General features: G+C 45.7%; 1 protein-coding gene across 4 annotated transcripts in view; it reads right to left on the bottom strand.

Moving 5' to 3' along the window:
* Positions 1-17,083, bottom strand: part of LOC135912204 (galactosylceramide sulfotransferase-like) — a 119,069-nt gene that overhangs the window by 7,936 nt on the left and 94,050 nt on the right. For all 4 annotated transcript variants that reach the window (XM_070538169.1, XM_065444583.1, XM_070538170.1 and 1 more), the window contains one exon: positions 1,174-1,431. In XM_070538169.1, the coding sequence (XP_070394270.1) occupies positions 1,174-1,431 (258 nt within the window). The remainder of the gene's footprint in view (positions 1-1,173; positions 1,432-17,083) is intronic.

The following is a 17,083-nucleotide window of genomic DNA, read 5'->3' as shown; positions in this document are numbered from 1 at the left end:
AGGGACAAAAAAGGACGACGAATAAAGGTTCCTCGGAATGCCATGAAATACCGAATAGCCCGTACTAAAACCTTGGGACACTTGAATTTCGAAAAAAAGTATTCGGACCCTCAGATACAATTTTCTCGTAAACTAAGTCTTTTCTTGACATGAAACAAGCGTTGTAAGGTTTCTGAAACGGTATTTAAACAGTCCACGTGGACTTAATATTTGCCTTTAGTGTCCCCTTAAGCAGTTCTCATCTTACTTTTGTCGTCAGCTCCCTGTCCTCGTGTTGTCGTTACAATATTGTTATAATTTAGGAATATACACCTCATCGCCATCATACCGTCTTCGTTATGCTGCCTTTGTAGTCCCATCGATATCATTATTCCTTCTGCGTCGTTCCATCGTCTCTTCTTCGGCGTCATGCAGTCATTGTCAGGACACCATGCTCACGGGTGAATTTGGCAATTCACTGTCATAACACATGGGCATATATCGAAGTATGTAGCATACAGTCGAAGCAATAAATGTATCCAAATTACCATTACATGCGGTAATGAAACGTCATTTCAGGAATATGGTTCGGCGCTACATTGCTCGAATGCTATTCGTATTCCGTCGACAGACATCGTGACATGAGTTCTGTCGAGATTTTTTTCGCGATATAAACCGTAACAGGGGAAAAGCTATCCTTGAATTTGATTTGCTGAGTGATAATCAGGCTGGTTAGGTTATGCGAAATCTATTGTCGCTTTATCAAAATATTCGCGGTAATAAATATTATGATTATCATGCTATCTATTGCAAATGAACAAAATATACCGCGCAACAAATTCGCAATTTCTTGTGTTTTTGTTGCTGCGCATATCAGACTGAATGTCACTTACGCGATGCCAATGCCGATGACGATGGCATGTATAAAATGTTTGATGAAAGCATGGCATAATCTGCTCTTTTTTTGATTCAGCGAAAAAGTGTATCGGTGGTTAGAACGTGAGCGCAAGCAGAAATATGTTCGCATGGACATCGCCTTTTACATTAACAACATCCCCGCTCAATTTTGCTTCGCTAGTACAATGCCTCTCTCAACATATATTTGTGCACATTTGGAGGGGACCATTAGAATGGACATGCTTAAGAATTGCTCACTTACATACACATGCATGGGAAGTGAAACTCAGTTCTTACCTGATGGTTAGTCCAGAACTTTCGTTCTGAAGTGGGCCTGCTTTCGTCTGGTTGCTTGACGTTCTTGACGCAGCGTTCGTACCAATAGCGCGTGCGCTCCTGAAGCAAATGCAGCTCCTTGGCCATTCGCTCCTGGCCGAATTGGCGCACCCGTAGCTCGAACCGGCGAACGAAGTGCTCGTACAAGTGCACATCAGCCGAATTCAGCCAACGTATCTGAGCCGCCAGCCGGGGACTTAGGACATGCCGGTATACACTCTGCAAAAATATTGTTAGCGTGCACGTGAACACATCAGCGACAGTATCACCGCCCATACGATAACTGTAAAAAAAATAGCTACTTGCGACCCTTCTTCGCTAGACTTACGTTTGTGCGATTAACTTCAGCTGTTCTCTATCTATCTATCTATCTATCTATCTATCTATCTATCTATCTATCTATCTATCTATCTATCTATCTATCTATCTATCTATCTATCTATCTATCTATCTATCTATCTATCTATCTATCTATCTATCTATCTATCTATCTATCTATCTATCTATCTATCTATCTATCTATCTATCTATCTATCTATCTATCTATCTATCTATCTATCTATCTATCTATCTATATATCTATCTATCTATCTATCTATCTATCTATTTCTTTATCAATGCTCTTACGCCTATACAATTACTCAAGTTTTCGACCAGCTAAGGCCACTAGGTGTGTGTTCGTGATCGTAATAGCGACGTGGTCGCTTCACAGTTGCATTCGGGTTGCATGACCTGACTCATAATGCCATCGTCGTCATGCCTTTTAAAAGCACCCAGTAGCCCAAGCTGCAATAGCTTGGGCCACTAGGTATGCCCTCTTGGTCGTGATGCTGTTGTCATTGCATGGTCGTCATTCTACCGTTAGCGTCGACACCCGTTATTCTGTCATAGTCACATTATCGTTGGCATAGTCATGGAGTAGCTGTCACACCACTGTTGTGATGCTGTCGTTTCCTTTACATTGTCGCCACTCCCGAATCGTCACCCTAGTATTGTCATCCCCTCATCATAAGGTATCGTCTTCGTATACGCTCTTGGGTAGAGTCGTCGTCAAGCCATTGTTATTAAACAGTCACTGTCATCCCACGTACTTATACGATTTGCATTCCATCATCCTCTTTGTGTCGACGCAATGCGCAAGTTCTCATACCATCGGAATGATGGGGGTAGTGTCGTTTTATTGTTTTCATTCTAACACCCCCCCCCCCTGAATCTCGTCATGCCATCGTCGTCATGCAGTCGCTGTCAAGCTGGCATTTTACTGTCGGTATAATTTGAATAACGCCGCCCCATTGTCTTCCTGCCGTCTTTGCCCAACCGCCTTTGTGGTTCCTTCGACATCACACTACCTTCGTAATGCTATTAGAAGCACATTGCCGTCTTTCAATGGTCAATGTCGTGCCGTGGTATCACCGTCTTCTACATTCTATTGTTGCGAGACAATCGCTACCACGCATGTAGTACCATACATTTGTTGCCGTGCCATGACAGTAGCGACAATGTCACCGCTCTAGCTTCGTCATCCGACTCTTGTCATGCCATCATCATCATACCATTATCGTCATAGAGGTTTCATGGAACATCTGTGGTTACGCCATTGCAGTCGTGTGTTAATCCTTACGCTATTGCCATAATACATTTGTCCTGACCCGATTGTCTTAATGCCATGGTCTTCATGTCATGGCAGTCTTGCGTCGTCGTTATACATTCGACCACATGCAATAGTTGTCATGCCATCGTCATGATGCCGTAATCCATCGTCATCATTCTGTCTTCCAAATGCAACTGCTCTCACGCTGGCGTCGTCACAGAGTTTCCGTCATAATAATCTCGTCATGCCTTCGTCCTCACGCTGTCAATCTACCATGGTTATCCCTTCAGTAACTTAATCCCATAGCCTTCATGCCGTCGTCGTTAAACATCTATAGGCTCTTTTACACGGCGCGATTTTCAGTCAGCGACACAGCGAATTCCGTCGCTCAGCGACCGCCGCGACGTCGTGGGTTCTCCGCGACCTGATTCCAACAAGTTAGTCGCATGGTCGCTGAGTTGCAGCGATCGGCACGATGTGGGAGGGACAACGTGTGACGAAGCAAAGCACCGTAAAAATAGGCGCCTTCCTGTTTTACCGCACGTTGGTAGCTCTGTGGAAGAATGTCGTGCTGCAGTTTTAGTTATGTTTTAATAGGGTGTACCCACCAGCACCTGCGGCTTAGAAGCTTCATAAACATTCTTTTTTCTTCCGCTTACATAATTCGTTTAAAAGGAGAAGTTGCACACTATTCAGGTCGGGAGAAGGACGCCGCTTCAACTTAAGGAACGTACCCACTCGATCGCTACCGTCGTCAACCTCTCTATCGCTACAAATTGCGCAAGCTGCTCATACATGCACACTCAATAGTAGCTTGTCCTTCTGCAAAGACAAATACTCATCGAAGGAGAAAGATGTGGCTTCCATGGTAACAACGAAAGTAGTGTACTAAACAGAACCACCCCACCGACGCCGCAGAATCCGCGCGCTCTTACTAGTGGTGTTGTGCAGCATCTCACTCATCGCATCTGGAAGCTGTCGTGAAGACTCAACGCTTTTAAATGTTAAAAATGGCGTACTTATTCTATTATCAAATAATAAAAGAAAATTCGAATGATTGACTAGTTTCCACATTGATATTATTTAACTATTGAGGCATGGATGCTTCGTGAGCAGAGGGAAACCTTGCGCATCGCTGCGACGGAAATCGCGCTGCCGCCAACGCATATGAAAGCTGTAAGCGAAAATTGCTCGGGAACGTGCGTGGCAGAACGATTTTTTTCGGCCCAATTGCGCCATGTGAAACAGCCTTGCAGAGAAGTTGTTGTAGATAACATCATTGCCGAAGCAGAATGATGGCAAGCTTCTGGCAAATGTCAGGGGCATGGTTGTAAACCGGCCTTCTGAATAATCGATTCGCGGAATCAGTTCGTTGTCTTCCCGCTGCTGACCAGCAATGGTGGCCCAGTCAAGAACTCCTATAAAAGCCATGTCTTCGTAATCTTTTCTGACATCCTGCTCAATTGGTCACCATAAAAGGCAGTCATCGTCACAGTGCTGTAGTGCGCTCATGTACACCACTGTCATATCAAATTCTTGAAGCCTTAGGCTGCAACACGCTGGTTGATAATGATAGCTGAAAACACTGAAGGAGCGACGATAGAGATATGGGCGAAACTTCATAACAGCCCATACCACCATAGGGCTTTGCTTTTCTGTGGTTTAGTAATTAAACATAGACCATGAGAGCATCCTGCTTGCGTAAGCAATGGCTCTCTTGGCTGATTCTTGCCACTGCACAAGCATAGCTCCTAGACGTATGTTGCTAGGGTCAGCATGAATTACGGTAGGAGCGCCCTCGTCAAATTGAGATGCACGGGGGTTGTTCGCAGGTGCTGTGGGAGATAATTAAACGCTGCTTGTTCTTCTTTGCCCTCTGCGAAGGCAACGTCATCTCTTGTAAGGCGCGGTAATGGTGAACCTATATGTAGAAAATCGGCAATAAATTTTCGGAAATACGGGCGCTGATACCTAGGAAACGCCTCACCGCCTTTTTGTCCATTGGCACTGCAAACGTTGTGACGGCCGTGATCTTGTCGTGATCATGGCGGATGCCTTGGTGATTCACAACATAACCTAAAAACTGGAGTTCGTCGAAACCAAAGCGATACTTTTCTGCTTTCAGTGTTACACCCTCAGACCGTATCATTTGTAGAACGGCCAGTAGCAGTCTCAGGTGCTCCTACAAGGTTTCCGAAAAAAACAATCACGTCGACAAGGTACACGAAGCACGTCTGCCACTTCAAGCCGGACAGAACCGTATGAGTTGCGGAATGGTTGCTGGAGCTGAGCGTAAACCGAAAGGCAGGACCTTGGATTTGTAATGTTCATCAGGCCTTATGAAAGCAGTCTTTTCTCTGTCCGTATCATGACCCTCGATTTGCCAATAGCTATTTTAGGTCTATCGACGAGAAGCAGCGGGCATGCCTCAGCCTGTCCAGAGAATAGCCGATGCGTGGTAAAGGGTACGCGTCCTTCTTTGTCACCCGGTTCAGCTTGCGGTAGTAGAGACAAAAACGCAGACTGCCGTCTTTTATTTTTGGCCGTCACTACCAGCGATGCCCATGGACTTGTTAATGATTGGATAACATCGTCGTCGAGCATTTTCTGCGCGTGCTCTTGGATCGCTTCGCGTTCTTTTGGTGTTACACAATTTCGTAGGATTGGTCTCGCTGTCTCCTTCATGATATTCCGGTGCTTTGTCAGTGGCGCCTGACCGACCATGGATGTCGACGAGAAGCCATCGCAAAACTGGCGCAGCAGATCCACGAGGCGCTGCCTTTCCGCTGGTAATAAGCTCGCGATCACGTTAGGAACAGGAGAAGGTGCCGAAGCGTCCCGCTCTTCCGATTGTAATGCAAAGTACTCGCCAAATTCCTCAATTTGGTCGAGGTAAGCAACTGCTGAGCCTTTTTCAGTGTTCCATCGTTCCTTCCAGAAGTTTATCGGCAGTACAACCGTCAGCGCATGCATTACTTTGCTGAGAAATCTGGGTATGGCAACACCTTGACTTAGCAAAAGCATAATTATCTGCTCGGCAAGACCTTCCCCATCGTACTCTGTGTTGGGCCTGAGGGAAACAAGAGGGCAAAATAACGGTTGCAAGGTCACGCCGTCCATGATGCACAAGGAGTTGCTTTGTAGTTTGGCGCTTTCGTCCAAAGAAAAGGTTGGTATACGTTCTGGTATGTTCATGACGGTGCCGCACTCACGTAAGAAGTCCATATTTGAGATAAAATCATTGCAACAGTTGGGAAGATAACAAAATTTATGACGAATGACAAATCCCCTATGTTGATCATTGCAGTACGCATACCAGTCGGTGTCAGTAGCTGGCCTCCAGTACCCCCAATGTGCCACTATGACAACTACATTTTCACTTTGCGAAGTCTGTCCGCCAGTTTTTTAATTAGGATCGAAAAGTCTTCTTTGTCCATTCCTTGTCATACCATTGTCAGGATGCTACGTGTTCGTTCTACTCGTCACTCTAACCCAGCTATCCGACTGTGTGGGGATTTGGGGAATTCGACGTGCCATTGCGCGGGCGCATTTCGCCTTGTTCTGCCATCCGTATAAGCCACATTGCCTTCGCTCCGAACCAGTTTAGCGGCGGCGCTTCACTCGCGGTGGTTCGCCGTGATCTCATTATCATCATGCCTTCGTCTTCATAGCGAATTTTTGTTCTACCGACCTCATTTCTTCCAAGTCCCTTCACTGTTGACGTTACATTGTCATCAAGCAGCTATTGGGATGCTTTTACGCTCATGGGTGACCATGGCACGCGAGTGCCATTGCAAAGTCTGTTGATGCCGGAGACTGTGTATGTCGTAGACAGACGAAGCAACTAAAGTCTCAGAGTAGTCACTACAGATTGTAAACAAATGTGACATCAGCAGTACTGTGTGTGGCGAAATTGATTGAATGCTAATCGCATCGCCATCGATGATCATGGGGAGTTCGGTTGCGCCGTAAGCTTTTGCTGCCGCTATCTGTGCAAAAACCGGTCAACATAATTCTTCCCTTACTAGCACCATACAGCGTACTCGTCATCGTGACATATAATTAGCTAAAACGGGTGTGGGCCGTGCGCGTGCCACGAATTATTGCGGCTACCTCGATTGAGCTAGCATCTATCTATCTATCTATCTATCTATCTATCTATCTATCTATCTATCTATCTATCTATCTATCTATCTATCTATCTATCTATCTATCTATCTATCTATCTATCTATCTATCTATCTATCTATCTATCTATCTATCTATCTATCTATCTATCTATCTATCTATCTGTCTAGCAATCTATCTGTCTGTCTATCTATATGTCTGTCTGTCTGTCTGTCTGTCTGTCTGTCTGTCTGTCTGTCTGTCTGTCTGTCTGTCTGTCTGTCTGTCTGTCTGTCTGTCTGTCTGTCTATCTATCTATCTATCTATCTATCTATCTATCTATCTATCTATCTATCTATCTATCTATCTATCTATCTATCTATCTATCTATCTATCCTCTTACGCTTACCCAGTGACCCACGTTGCCAACAGCTTTAACCGCAAAGTAGGCGCTCGCGTTCATGATGCCATCGTACCCTCATCATGCCCTCGACGCCCACAGTCTACGCTGTCTACGAGGCCGAAGCTGTCGATCAACTTCGGCCACTAGGTCATGGTCATGTTGCTATTGTGATCGTAACATCATCGTCACTGTAGTTCCACAATCCGACTCGTCATACCGTCAGTGTCCCTCTGTTCCCGTCACGCCATCGTCGCCACACAGTCATCGTCATACATGCATGTTCATACCAACTCATCGCCATACCCTTGTCATTGTACCTTTGTCATGCCAACAATATTTTTGAGTGATCATTATACAGCCGTCGTGATAGCATGATGGTCATTCCATCATCGCCACTCTAACTTCATTTTCCGATGGCCGTCATGCTGTTGTCGTAATACCGTCATGACTTCGGACACCTTATCCTAATAAGAGGGAGAATAAGAAAGTGTCTGCATCGTACATGCATGACATTCGTTATTTGCCCCTATTTTTATTAGCCAAAATAAGAAATATACGTGCTACTCTACGTGCGTTATACAATTTTGCACATACTTCCCCCCCCCCCCCGGTCCAGACATTTCTGCCATCGCAGCACCATATTTGAGATGCCCTGTGGTAGAATTCGTCCCGCTCAGTTTGTGCGAACGCTCATTATCATGCAAGCCTTCACGGCCTTTTCCAAACTCACAACAGCACCACCTCACACTTATCAAAGCGATACACCTTTCCCCATACATGGGCTGCATTTCCTTGTGGATTTCAATGGGCGTTCGTCGCTTGCTCCATAGAAAACGAATCACACTTCGTTTTTTATACGCCGTGGATGGGTGAAGCACAACCACCATGTTGAACAACTGAGAGTAGCGCCGTGCCGCGGAGCTACCGGCAGATAACGCCGGGCCGGTGCAAGAAAGGCCCACCTCTGGGGGTGGATATGTTGACTTCACATTTAGAGGGGTTATTTTGCAAAAAAAATTGGGGCAAGGACTTTCTTATTCGGACTCGTACTTTCATGGTGTCAACGTCATTCCTTCTTCTTCATTATATTCGAACTAAGCTGTCGTTATACAATAAATATTGTGCTGTCGTTGTCATGCCAACGTTGTCATGCTGTAATGCTGTTGCCGTTACGCCTACACTTCAGCTTCGTCATGCAGTTATCCTCCTCCTGTCATGGTTGCATTATCTTCATCATTTGAAAATTGTGAGCTCATGGCGATCATGTTTTTGTTATACTGCCTTCGTCATTCCATCGACTCATTCATTTTTTGTGATTTCACCATTGTCACTGCTTTATCATCACAACCATCTTGAAGCCATCACGCTTATGGCGGACCTTGGCCAGCGAGTTCCAAGGGACAGTGGGCGGATGTTGGGTAATGTGAATGGCACATAATCGAAACACGTGATGTATGCCATGACCGCCACAGATTTGAAATTAATGTGATTCAGTAATAAGGTATGTCGCTGCATTGTTTGATCGTTAATCACTTTACCGTCGACAGTAAACGTCAGATATCTCCGGCCGTAAATTCTTCGTCAGTGAATCTTAAATTTCTAAAGAGTTGGGTAAGGTGGATACAGGCTAGCTTGCTTTGGATTTTCTGTGTTGAAGAATACTAACATAATTCTGTATATTTAACACAAATTACTAACTTTCCTTGCACACTGCTACCTTGGGAGCATCTTATCTTTGATATGCCCAACACTGCTTCCAAAGTTCATTTTTCTAGCTCTTTGAGCTAATTACCATCGACATTTCTAGCACATAATCGAACCGGTCATGCCCCCGCCTGTAGTTTACTGCATCGATTCACAATACCCGCTTACGTTTAAGACTGAAGAAGTGCAGTTATAGCAGAGAAAAAGAGAGGAGGGAGATAGAGACAAGAGTGAGGAGGCAGGAAGGAAAAACAGGGACGTTGACCGGCCTTTGTCAAGTTTGCTGCCCTATACATCAGAAGCGGGACGAGGGAGTGGAAGAAAGAGAGAGATAGAAGACGCGAGTTTTGATCGCACTTGCACACGCACTAAGCCAGGTGCAGCATATCTAAAATGGGGCACACAAGTTTGTCGCCTTCAATTTACCTTCAGTTACCGGAAACTTCAATATAACCCCAGTCCAACTACTCATATCAATAAATGAGCTACTTCAAGTCATAGGAGTCCTTAGTCTTTTGCTTGCTCGTGACCAAACTCGGATGATTTGGCCATGAACTACGTTGAAACGAACTTCACCTGTCTTTTGTCGTGGTTTGCGACTTTCCTCTGCTACGCAAACCACCGCGATTTTCTAAATTCAGCCTTTTCTAAATTTTGGGATATTTTGGTCGTGCGTTCATGCGTTTGTTTTATTTAGTCCCCCAAATTTGTGTAAGCGATACTTACCCACAACAGGTTCACACTATCGTAATGCGAATTTATGATGGTATTATGATATGCCTACATAAAGGACAGTGTGCAAAAGCCGCACATTTGATGATTAGGGTGCAATTATTAGGTTTGAAAACAATACCGCACAACCACGCGCTGTTTTTGTGAACGGCTGTGATTACATGCGATCATTCGTTTACAGTTTGTGGTAAGCATTGAATATTCAATACCAATCAGTCCATACCCATATGTATTCGTGTATATTTAGCGCTGTTATATTGAAACAATATTTAGTAATTCCAATTTCTGGTGTCCCTGAAGCATGCATTTTTTCATGTTATCGTCCTGGGTTACCGGAAGATAACACATGACAAGTAAGTAGAGACGTTGGTAAAGTCTTAGTGTCAGTCGTAGGCCTCTATATCAATGCGTTAGCATTGTTTGGGTACTTCACTGACTTCTCTGTGGGGTAATTTTCTCTCTTTCTATGTATGATTGTTTGTAACTCATAGTTTTCTCGCCTGCCTTAGTTACAGGGTAATAATACATGGTCAAGATGATAACGCATCGGCGGGCTATGCTGAGGTAACAGGGTTTGAAACCAACATTTGTTCTAACTTTTTTTCCGCTCACAATTGAAGAGTGGAATTGTCTGCGAGCGTCTCTTGTTCCTTGTGCAAATGTAGATACATTCGTTAAATCTTTGTCATTGCACTTAATTTAAACCTCTCCTGCTAGAACAGCACTGCTGCCTGCTGTATTTTGAAATAAAGAAATAACATAAATAAAACTTGTTTGGCTGAGTATGGGGCAACGTGCATACACGTGCTGCACTTCAACTAACGTCTCTCACGCCGATATGGGTCACTGCGGATGCATCGCGGGCTATGTACCGATGTCCAATAAAGTGTTTGAAGCCGACTTGGAGCTTCTGCAGCCGGCCTGCAGCGGTGGCGTAGAGGTAGAAAACCCGCCTCGCGTGCAAGAGGTCCGCGGTTCGAATCCCGGCGCCGAGGAATTTTCCACCGGATTAGAAAAATCCGCGTGTTGATAAAATTGCACGAACAGGCCTGGAGTGTGGCCTGATCCCGGTGACCAGAACCGGTAACGCACTCCCTCACCAGAGCAGGACTGGCCACCCTGGTGCAGTACTTGGCCACAACCTCCTCTATGAACACAACAATCAAACCCCGGCCCTCAGTCCCCAGCAGCTGCGCAGCAACTGACCACGGCGGCGGTAAGACCTGCGACGCAGCAGAGGGTGCTAAGAATCACTGGCTCCGGACAGGCCGCCATTGGAATATGAACCTGGCAACATTTAACGCTAGAACGTTATCTAGTGAAGTGAGTCTAGTAGTGCTATTGGAGGAATTAGAGGGCAGTAAATGGGATATAATATGGCTCAGTGAAGTTAGGAGGCCAAAAGAAGCATATACAGTGCTAAAAAGCGGGAACGTCCTGTGCTACCGGGGCTTAGCGGAGAGAAGAGAACTAGGAGTCCGATTCCTGATTAATAAGAATATAGCTGGTAACATACAGGAGATCTATAGCATTAACGAGAGGGTGGCAGGTCTTGTTGTGAAGCTTAATAAGAGGTACAAAATGAAGATTGTACAGGTCTACGCCCCTACATCCAATCATGATGACGAGGAAGTCGAAAGCTTCTATGAAGACGTGGAATCGGCGATGGGTAGAGTGAAAACCAAATACACTATACTAATGGGCGACTTTAATGGCCAAGGTAGGCAAGAAGCAGGCTGGAGGCAAAGCAGTGGGGGAATATGGCATAGGCACTAGGAATAACAGGGGAGAGTTATTAGTAGAGTTTGCTGAACAGAATAATATGAGGTTAATGAATACCTTCTTCCGCAAGCGGGATAGCCGAAAGTGGACGTGGAGGAGCAGAACGGCGAGACTAGAAATGAATTAGACTTCATACTCTGCGCTAACCCTGGCATCATACAAGATGGGAACATGCTCGGCAAGGTGCGCTGCAGTGACCTCAGGATGGTAAGAACTCGAATTAGCCTAGACCTGAGACGGGAACGAAAGAAACCAGTACATAAGAAGCCGATCAATGAGTTAGCGGTAAGAGGGAAAATAGAGGAACTCCAGATCAAGCTACAGATCAGGTACTCGGCTTTAACTCGGGAAGAGGACCTTAGTGTTGAAGCAATGAACGACAATCTTGTGGGCATCATTAAGGAGTGTGCAATGGAAGTCGGGGGCAACTCCGTTAGGCAGGATACCAGTAAACTATCACACGAGACGAACGATCTGATCAAGAAACACCAATGTATGAAAGCCTCTAACCCTACAGCTAGAATAGAACTCGCAGAACTTTCGAAGTTAATCAACAAGCGTAAGACAGCTGACATCAGGAAGTATAATATGGATAGAATTGAACATGCTCTCAGGAACGGAGGAAGCCTAAAAACAGTGAAGAAGAAATTAGGAATTAGCAAGAATCAGATGTATGCGTTAAGAGACAGAAGCCGGCAATATCATAACTAATATGGATGAGATAGTTCAAGTGGCTAAGGAGTTCCATAGAGATTTATACAGTACCAGTCGCACCCACGACGATAATGGAAGAGAAAATAGTCTAGAGGAATTCGAAATCCCAAAGGTAACGCCGGAAGAAGTAAAGAAAGCCTTAGGAGATATGCACGGGGGAAGGCAGCTGGGGAGGATCAGGTAACAGCAGATTTGTTGAAGGATGGTGTGCAGATTGTTCTAGAGAAACTGGCCACCCTGTATACGCAATGCCTCATGTCCTCGAGCGTACCGCAATCTTGGAAGAACGCTAACATAATCCTAATCTATAAGAAAGGGGACGCCAATGACTTGAAAAATTATAAACCGATCAGCTTACTGTCCGTTGCCTACAAACTATTCACTAAGGTAATCGCAAATAGAATCAGGAGCACCTTAGATTTCTGTCAAGCAAAGGACTATGCAGGATTCCGTAAGGGCTACTCAACAATAGATCATATTCACACTATCAATCAGGTGATAGAGAAGTGTGCGGAATATAACCAACCCTTATATGTATCTTTCATTGATTACGAGAAACCGTTTGATTCTGTCGAAACCTCAGTAGTCATGGAGGCATTGCGGAATCAGGGTGTAGACGAGCCGTATGTAAAAATACTAAAAGATTATCTATAGCGGCTCCACAGCCACCGTAGTCCTCCATAAAGAAAGCAACAAAATCCTAATAAAGAAAGGCGTCAGATAGGGAGATGCGATCTCTCCAATGCTATTCTCCGCGTGTTTACAGGAGGTATTCAGAGACCTGGATTGGGAAGAATTGGGGATAAAAGTTATTGGCGAATACCTTAGTAACTTGCGATTCGCCGATGATATTGCCTTGCTTAGTAACTCAGGGGACCAACTGCAATGTATGCTTACTGACCTGGAGAGGCAAAGCAGAAGACTGGGTTTAAAAATTAATCTGCGGAAAACTATAGTAATGTTTAACAGTCTCGGAAGAGAACAACATTTTACAATAGGCAGCGAGGCACTGGAAGTAGTAAGGGAATACATCTACTTAGGGCAGGTAGTGACGGCAGATCCGGATCATGGGACAGAAATAATCGGAAGAATAAGAATGGGCTGGGGTGCGTTTGGCAGGCATTCTCAGATCATGAACAGCAGGTTGCCATTATCCCTCAAGAGGAAAGTGTATAATAGCTGCGTCTTACCAGTACTCACCTACGGGTCAGAAACCTGGAGGCTTACGAAAAGGGTTCTACTCAAATTGAGGACGACGCAACGAGCTATGGAAAGAAGAATGATAGGTGTAACGTTAAGGGATAAGAAAATAGCAGATTGGGTGAGGGAACAAACGCGAGTTAATGACATCTTAGTTGAAATCAAGAAAAGAAATAAGCATGGGCAGGACATGTAATGAGGAGGGAGGATAACCGATGGTCATTAAGGGTTACGGACTGGATCCCAAGGGAAGCGAAGCGTAGCAGGGGGCGCCAGAAAGTTAGGTGGGTGGATGAGATTAAGAAGTTTGCAGGGACGGCATGGCCACAATTAGTACATGACCGGGGTTGTTGGGGAAGTATGGGAGAGGCCTTTGCCCTGCTGTGGGCGTAACCAGGCTGATGATGATGATGATGGAGCTCCGAGTTTGTACCATTAGGTGCGTGCGGCTCTACAATGAGGAACATGATTTCTTAGGTTTCTTCGTCGCGGAGCAGAATTGAACCCTCGTCAGGATTTTTCCTCAAGAACAATAACCCGGCGCTTTAGTAGGCCGAACGACAAATGCACTGTGTTTGTGCTGCATTAAAATGAATGTCTCTCTCGTCAAACCTCAGCCAGCTGCGCAATGAATGCCCTGGGTATATTCCGCTCTGTAATTAACAACATGCCAACTTTGGTCAGTGTGTGTGTACCTCTTAGCGTACCGCAATGGAGGGAAAAATTCTCAGCGTTTTGCACGCGTAGATGCGCTGCCTCAGCGCCGATGTTTGCTTGACGCTTTCTTTTGTCAGCGGGTGACACTCTGCGACGCACGCCTCGCCTCTGTATTGCCGTTGCGCTTTCAAGGTGCCCCGAGTGGTTAGGGCTCTTATTGCGCGAACAATTATAGAGACACTCAAGACGCATTTCTGCCGCCGCCGTGATGTTGCGTGTAAAGACCAATGACGATAACATTGTCGCGGCGCATCGTATGCTGTATGTGCCAGTGAGAGCATACGATGGTGAGCCGTCGATGGCGAGCCGTCGATGGCGGTACAATCTCGGCGCGTGCAATGGAGGAATGAGGGCAAGAAGCGCGCTGTCGCGTGGAAGACTCCTGGATGAGAGGAAGAATGGTGGGTGTTTCGTACTATGGCGGCTGCTGCGCATGATGCGGCCGCGCCGAGCGGGCCATTGTTGAAAGCGATCTTCAGTCACGCGCATGTTGCCGGGAGGATGGAGAGTGAGTTATATTCTGGTGGCTTCTGCGCATGCCGGGGCCGCAGAGTCCTTATCTTGAAAGCGAACTGCGATGAGTGCAGAGCCTAGGTGCACGGAGGGCTCAAAGATTCATGTACGCTATGTTCTCGGCGCTTAGTTCGTGTTGAAGCGAGAGGCAGCCCGAAGGTCAATTAGCTTGCTGCTGCTGACCTGCTTCCTCATTCCTGCGTTGCGACAGCGAGTGTCGGCGGTCATCGAGTGATATAGGCTCATTTTGCCTTGCGCGCGCGTGACACCATGCTTGTTAAGTTAGTTCGTGAACGAATGTTTAGAAGTTTACACGGCCAATTAATTACCCTTGCTTCGTAAAGCTGTATAATAATTTGCTATCGGAATCCTTCTTCGATTTTGGGCGAAACTGTGACTTTTCCAAAATCCATGCCCAATACTAGGGCGACGAACTGGCGTGGCCAGTGGCTCATCGTTCTACCTCCTTGAACTGATGTTAGAGCGCAGCTCTCAGTCGCCCCTTCCGGCGTTGATCGTCCGCCTCTGTTCCGGCGTAGCCGCAAAAACGAACGAGTGGAGCGCAACTGAGGATGAAAGATGGCGATAGCGAAGAAAGCACGAGGCCAAAACAGGAGGAGGAGAGTATGACAAAAAGGTGATGGGGCAAACCCTGTTTCGCAGGAGACGTGCTGCACGGCGGCGCCCCCCTGCAAGATGGCGCTATACTAGCGTGCGCCACCACCGACTCGCCAATTACGTCATTATTAGGGCATGCGGCGAGTCGTCCACCAATACGAAAGGCTGGCGTTGCCTTTGGACCGACTGTGCGCTTGCTACTTCGCCTGCGCCGCCGCAAGCTAGAGAATGAGCGCGACCCCCGCGCTTCCGTGTCCACGCTTTATTTCTAAACGATGAGCGATACTACTGGTGGAATTCGAAACACCTAAAAAGCTGCGCTCAAATTTCGCATTAAGGAGTTTTGTAATCGTCGGTACTTTTTGGATTACATCCTCCTCCGTTACTGAATATTCATAGGTTATCTGATTCCACTTTCATTGCTATATGGCATCGACCTGTGGCATAGACGACCGTTTTTCTCTGGAAGTGGTCAAGGGATAACAAGGAGCCAGATGCACAAACGCCGTGTAAAACCAGCTAAAAAAAAAAACTTTCTTAAGAAACACCCCGGCCTCGAACTCAAGATTTCTTTCTTCTGTAAGTGGTGCCTTAGGTTGGATTTTCCGTGCCATTAATCGTATTATATCAGTGGCTGCGGTGTTGTTCTTATGAGCCAGAAGTCACGCGTTCAATCACGAGCGCGGTGGCTTTATACTTATGCGAGCGAAGGGGCAAACACTCGTGTGTTGCGTAATGGGTAGACGGCTAGAAACCCAGGTCGGCAAATTTAAGCGGAATCCCCCAGTACGGCGTGTTTCATAATTATTTGTGATATTGGCACTAAAGCTCCGGCGTATCAGAATTCCAGAATATATTTTTTCCACGCAGACATTGTCTCGCTGTCCAGTTGATGGCTATCATGAATGGCGCGCAACGGAGTGTCTCCTCACAACGATATATTCTTACTAAAAATAAGTTTGGAGATTCAAGGTTTAGAAACGACATATTCATTTTTCACCAGAAAAAAAGAAAATTATATCACAGCAGTGGTTGTAAACGCTGATGAAGAATGGTACCTGAGGCACAATAAAATGCACGTTACAGGCACTGCAGGAATCTTCGTTACGGGAAGTATTTAGCGAATATCTGGCCGCGTAGTGGAGTTTGGTATCGGTAAAGTTCGGTAAAAGCGCTTCGAGATGGACCAATGTCTTTATGTAAGGGCTGAAATTCCGTATGTACCGCCATTCGTGTGTGGCACAACAGAAACAAACCGACGACGGCGATACGATATGGACATTGTTTCTGCTGCTATTAGAAATATTACTATACCAAAGCTTACAGTTGGGTGGGTTGGTTGAGGGTGACGCGCAGAAAAAGTTATAAGTACGCGTGTTAAGTAGATGCTAAATAGAAATTGACAAAGCCCGATTGCAGAAAAGTTTCATAAGAAAGTGGTAGGAGGCCCTACACCAGCGTTATCCGCAATGTTTCCCAGAGCCCTATGATAAGACTACGTGGCACAGAGTTATTATGTACTGGGAGCCATGTTAGGGCTGACATTGGGAGAACGTTTGACATTTATGGCTTAAATATGATTGTTGTAATAATTTCCCAAACACCCGTTTCTTACTTATATTTGTACATCATAAGAGGTTAGCAGGTATAATCCTCGGTAACTCTGGATAACTTAAATGGACGCCTTCTTTACAATCTAAGGAAAGAAGCGCAATGTTATGGGTGATCTGCAAGTGAAGTTCGATGTGCGTGGGTTGATCCTTGGGGTTAATTGCGCAAGCCATTGCTCC

Source organism: Dermacentor albipictus, chromosome 1 (assembly GCF_038994185.2).
Source record: "Dermacentor albipictus isolate Rhodes 1998 colony chromosome 1, USDA_Dalb.pri_finalv2, whole genome shotgun sequence".
Lineage (NCBI taxonomy): Eukaryota > Metazoa > Arthropoda > Arachnida > Ixodida > Ixodidae > Dermacentor > Dermacentor albipictus.
The sequence above is the reverse complement of the archived record's forward strand: the minus strand, read 5'-3'. Positions and strand labels throughout refer to the sequence as shown.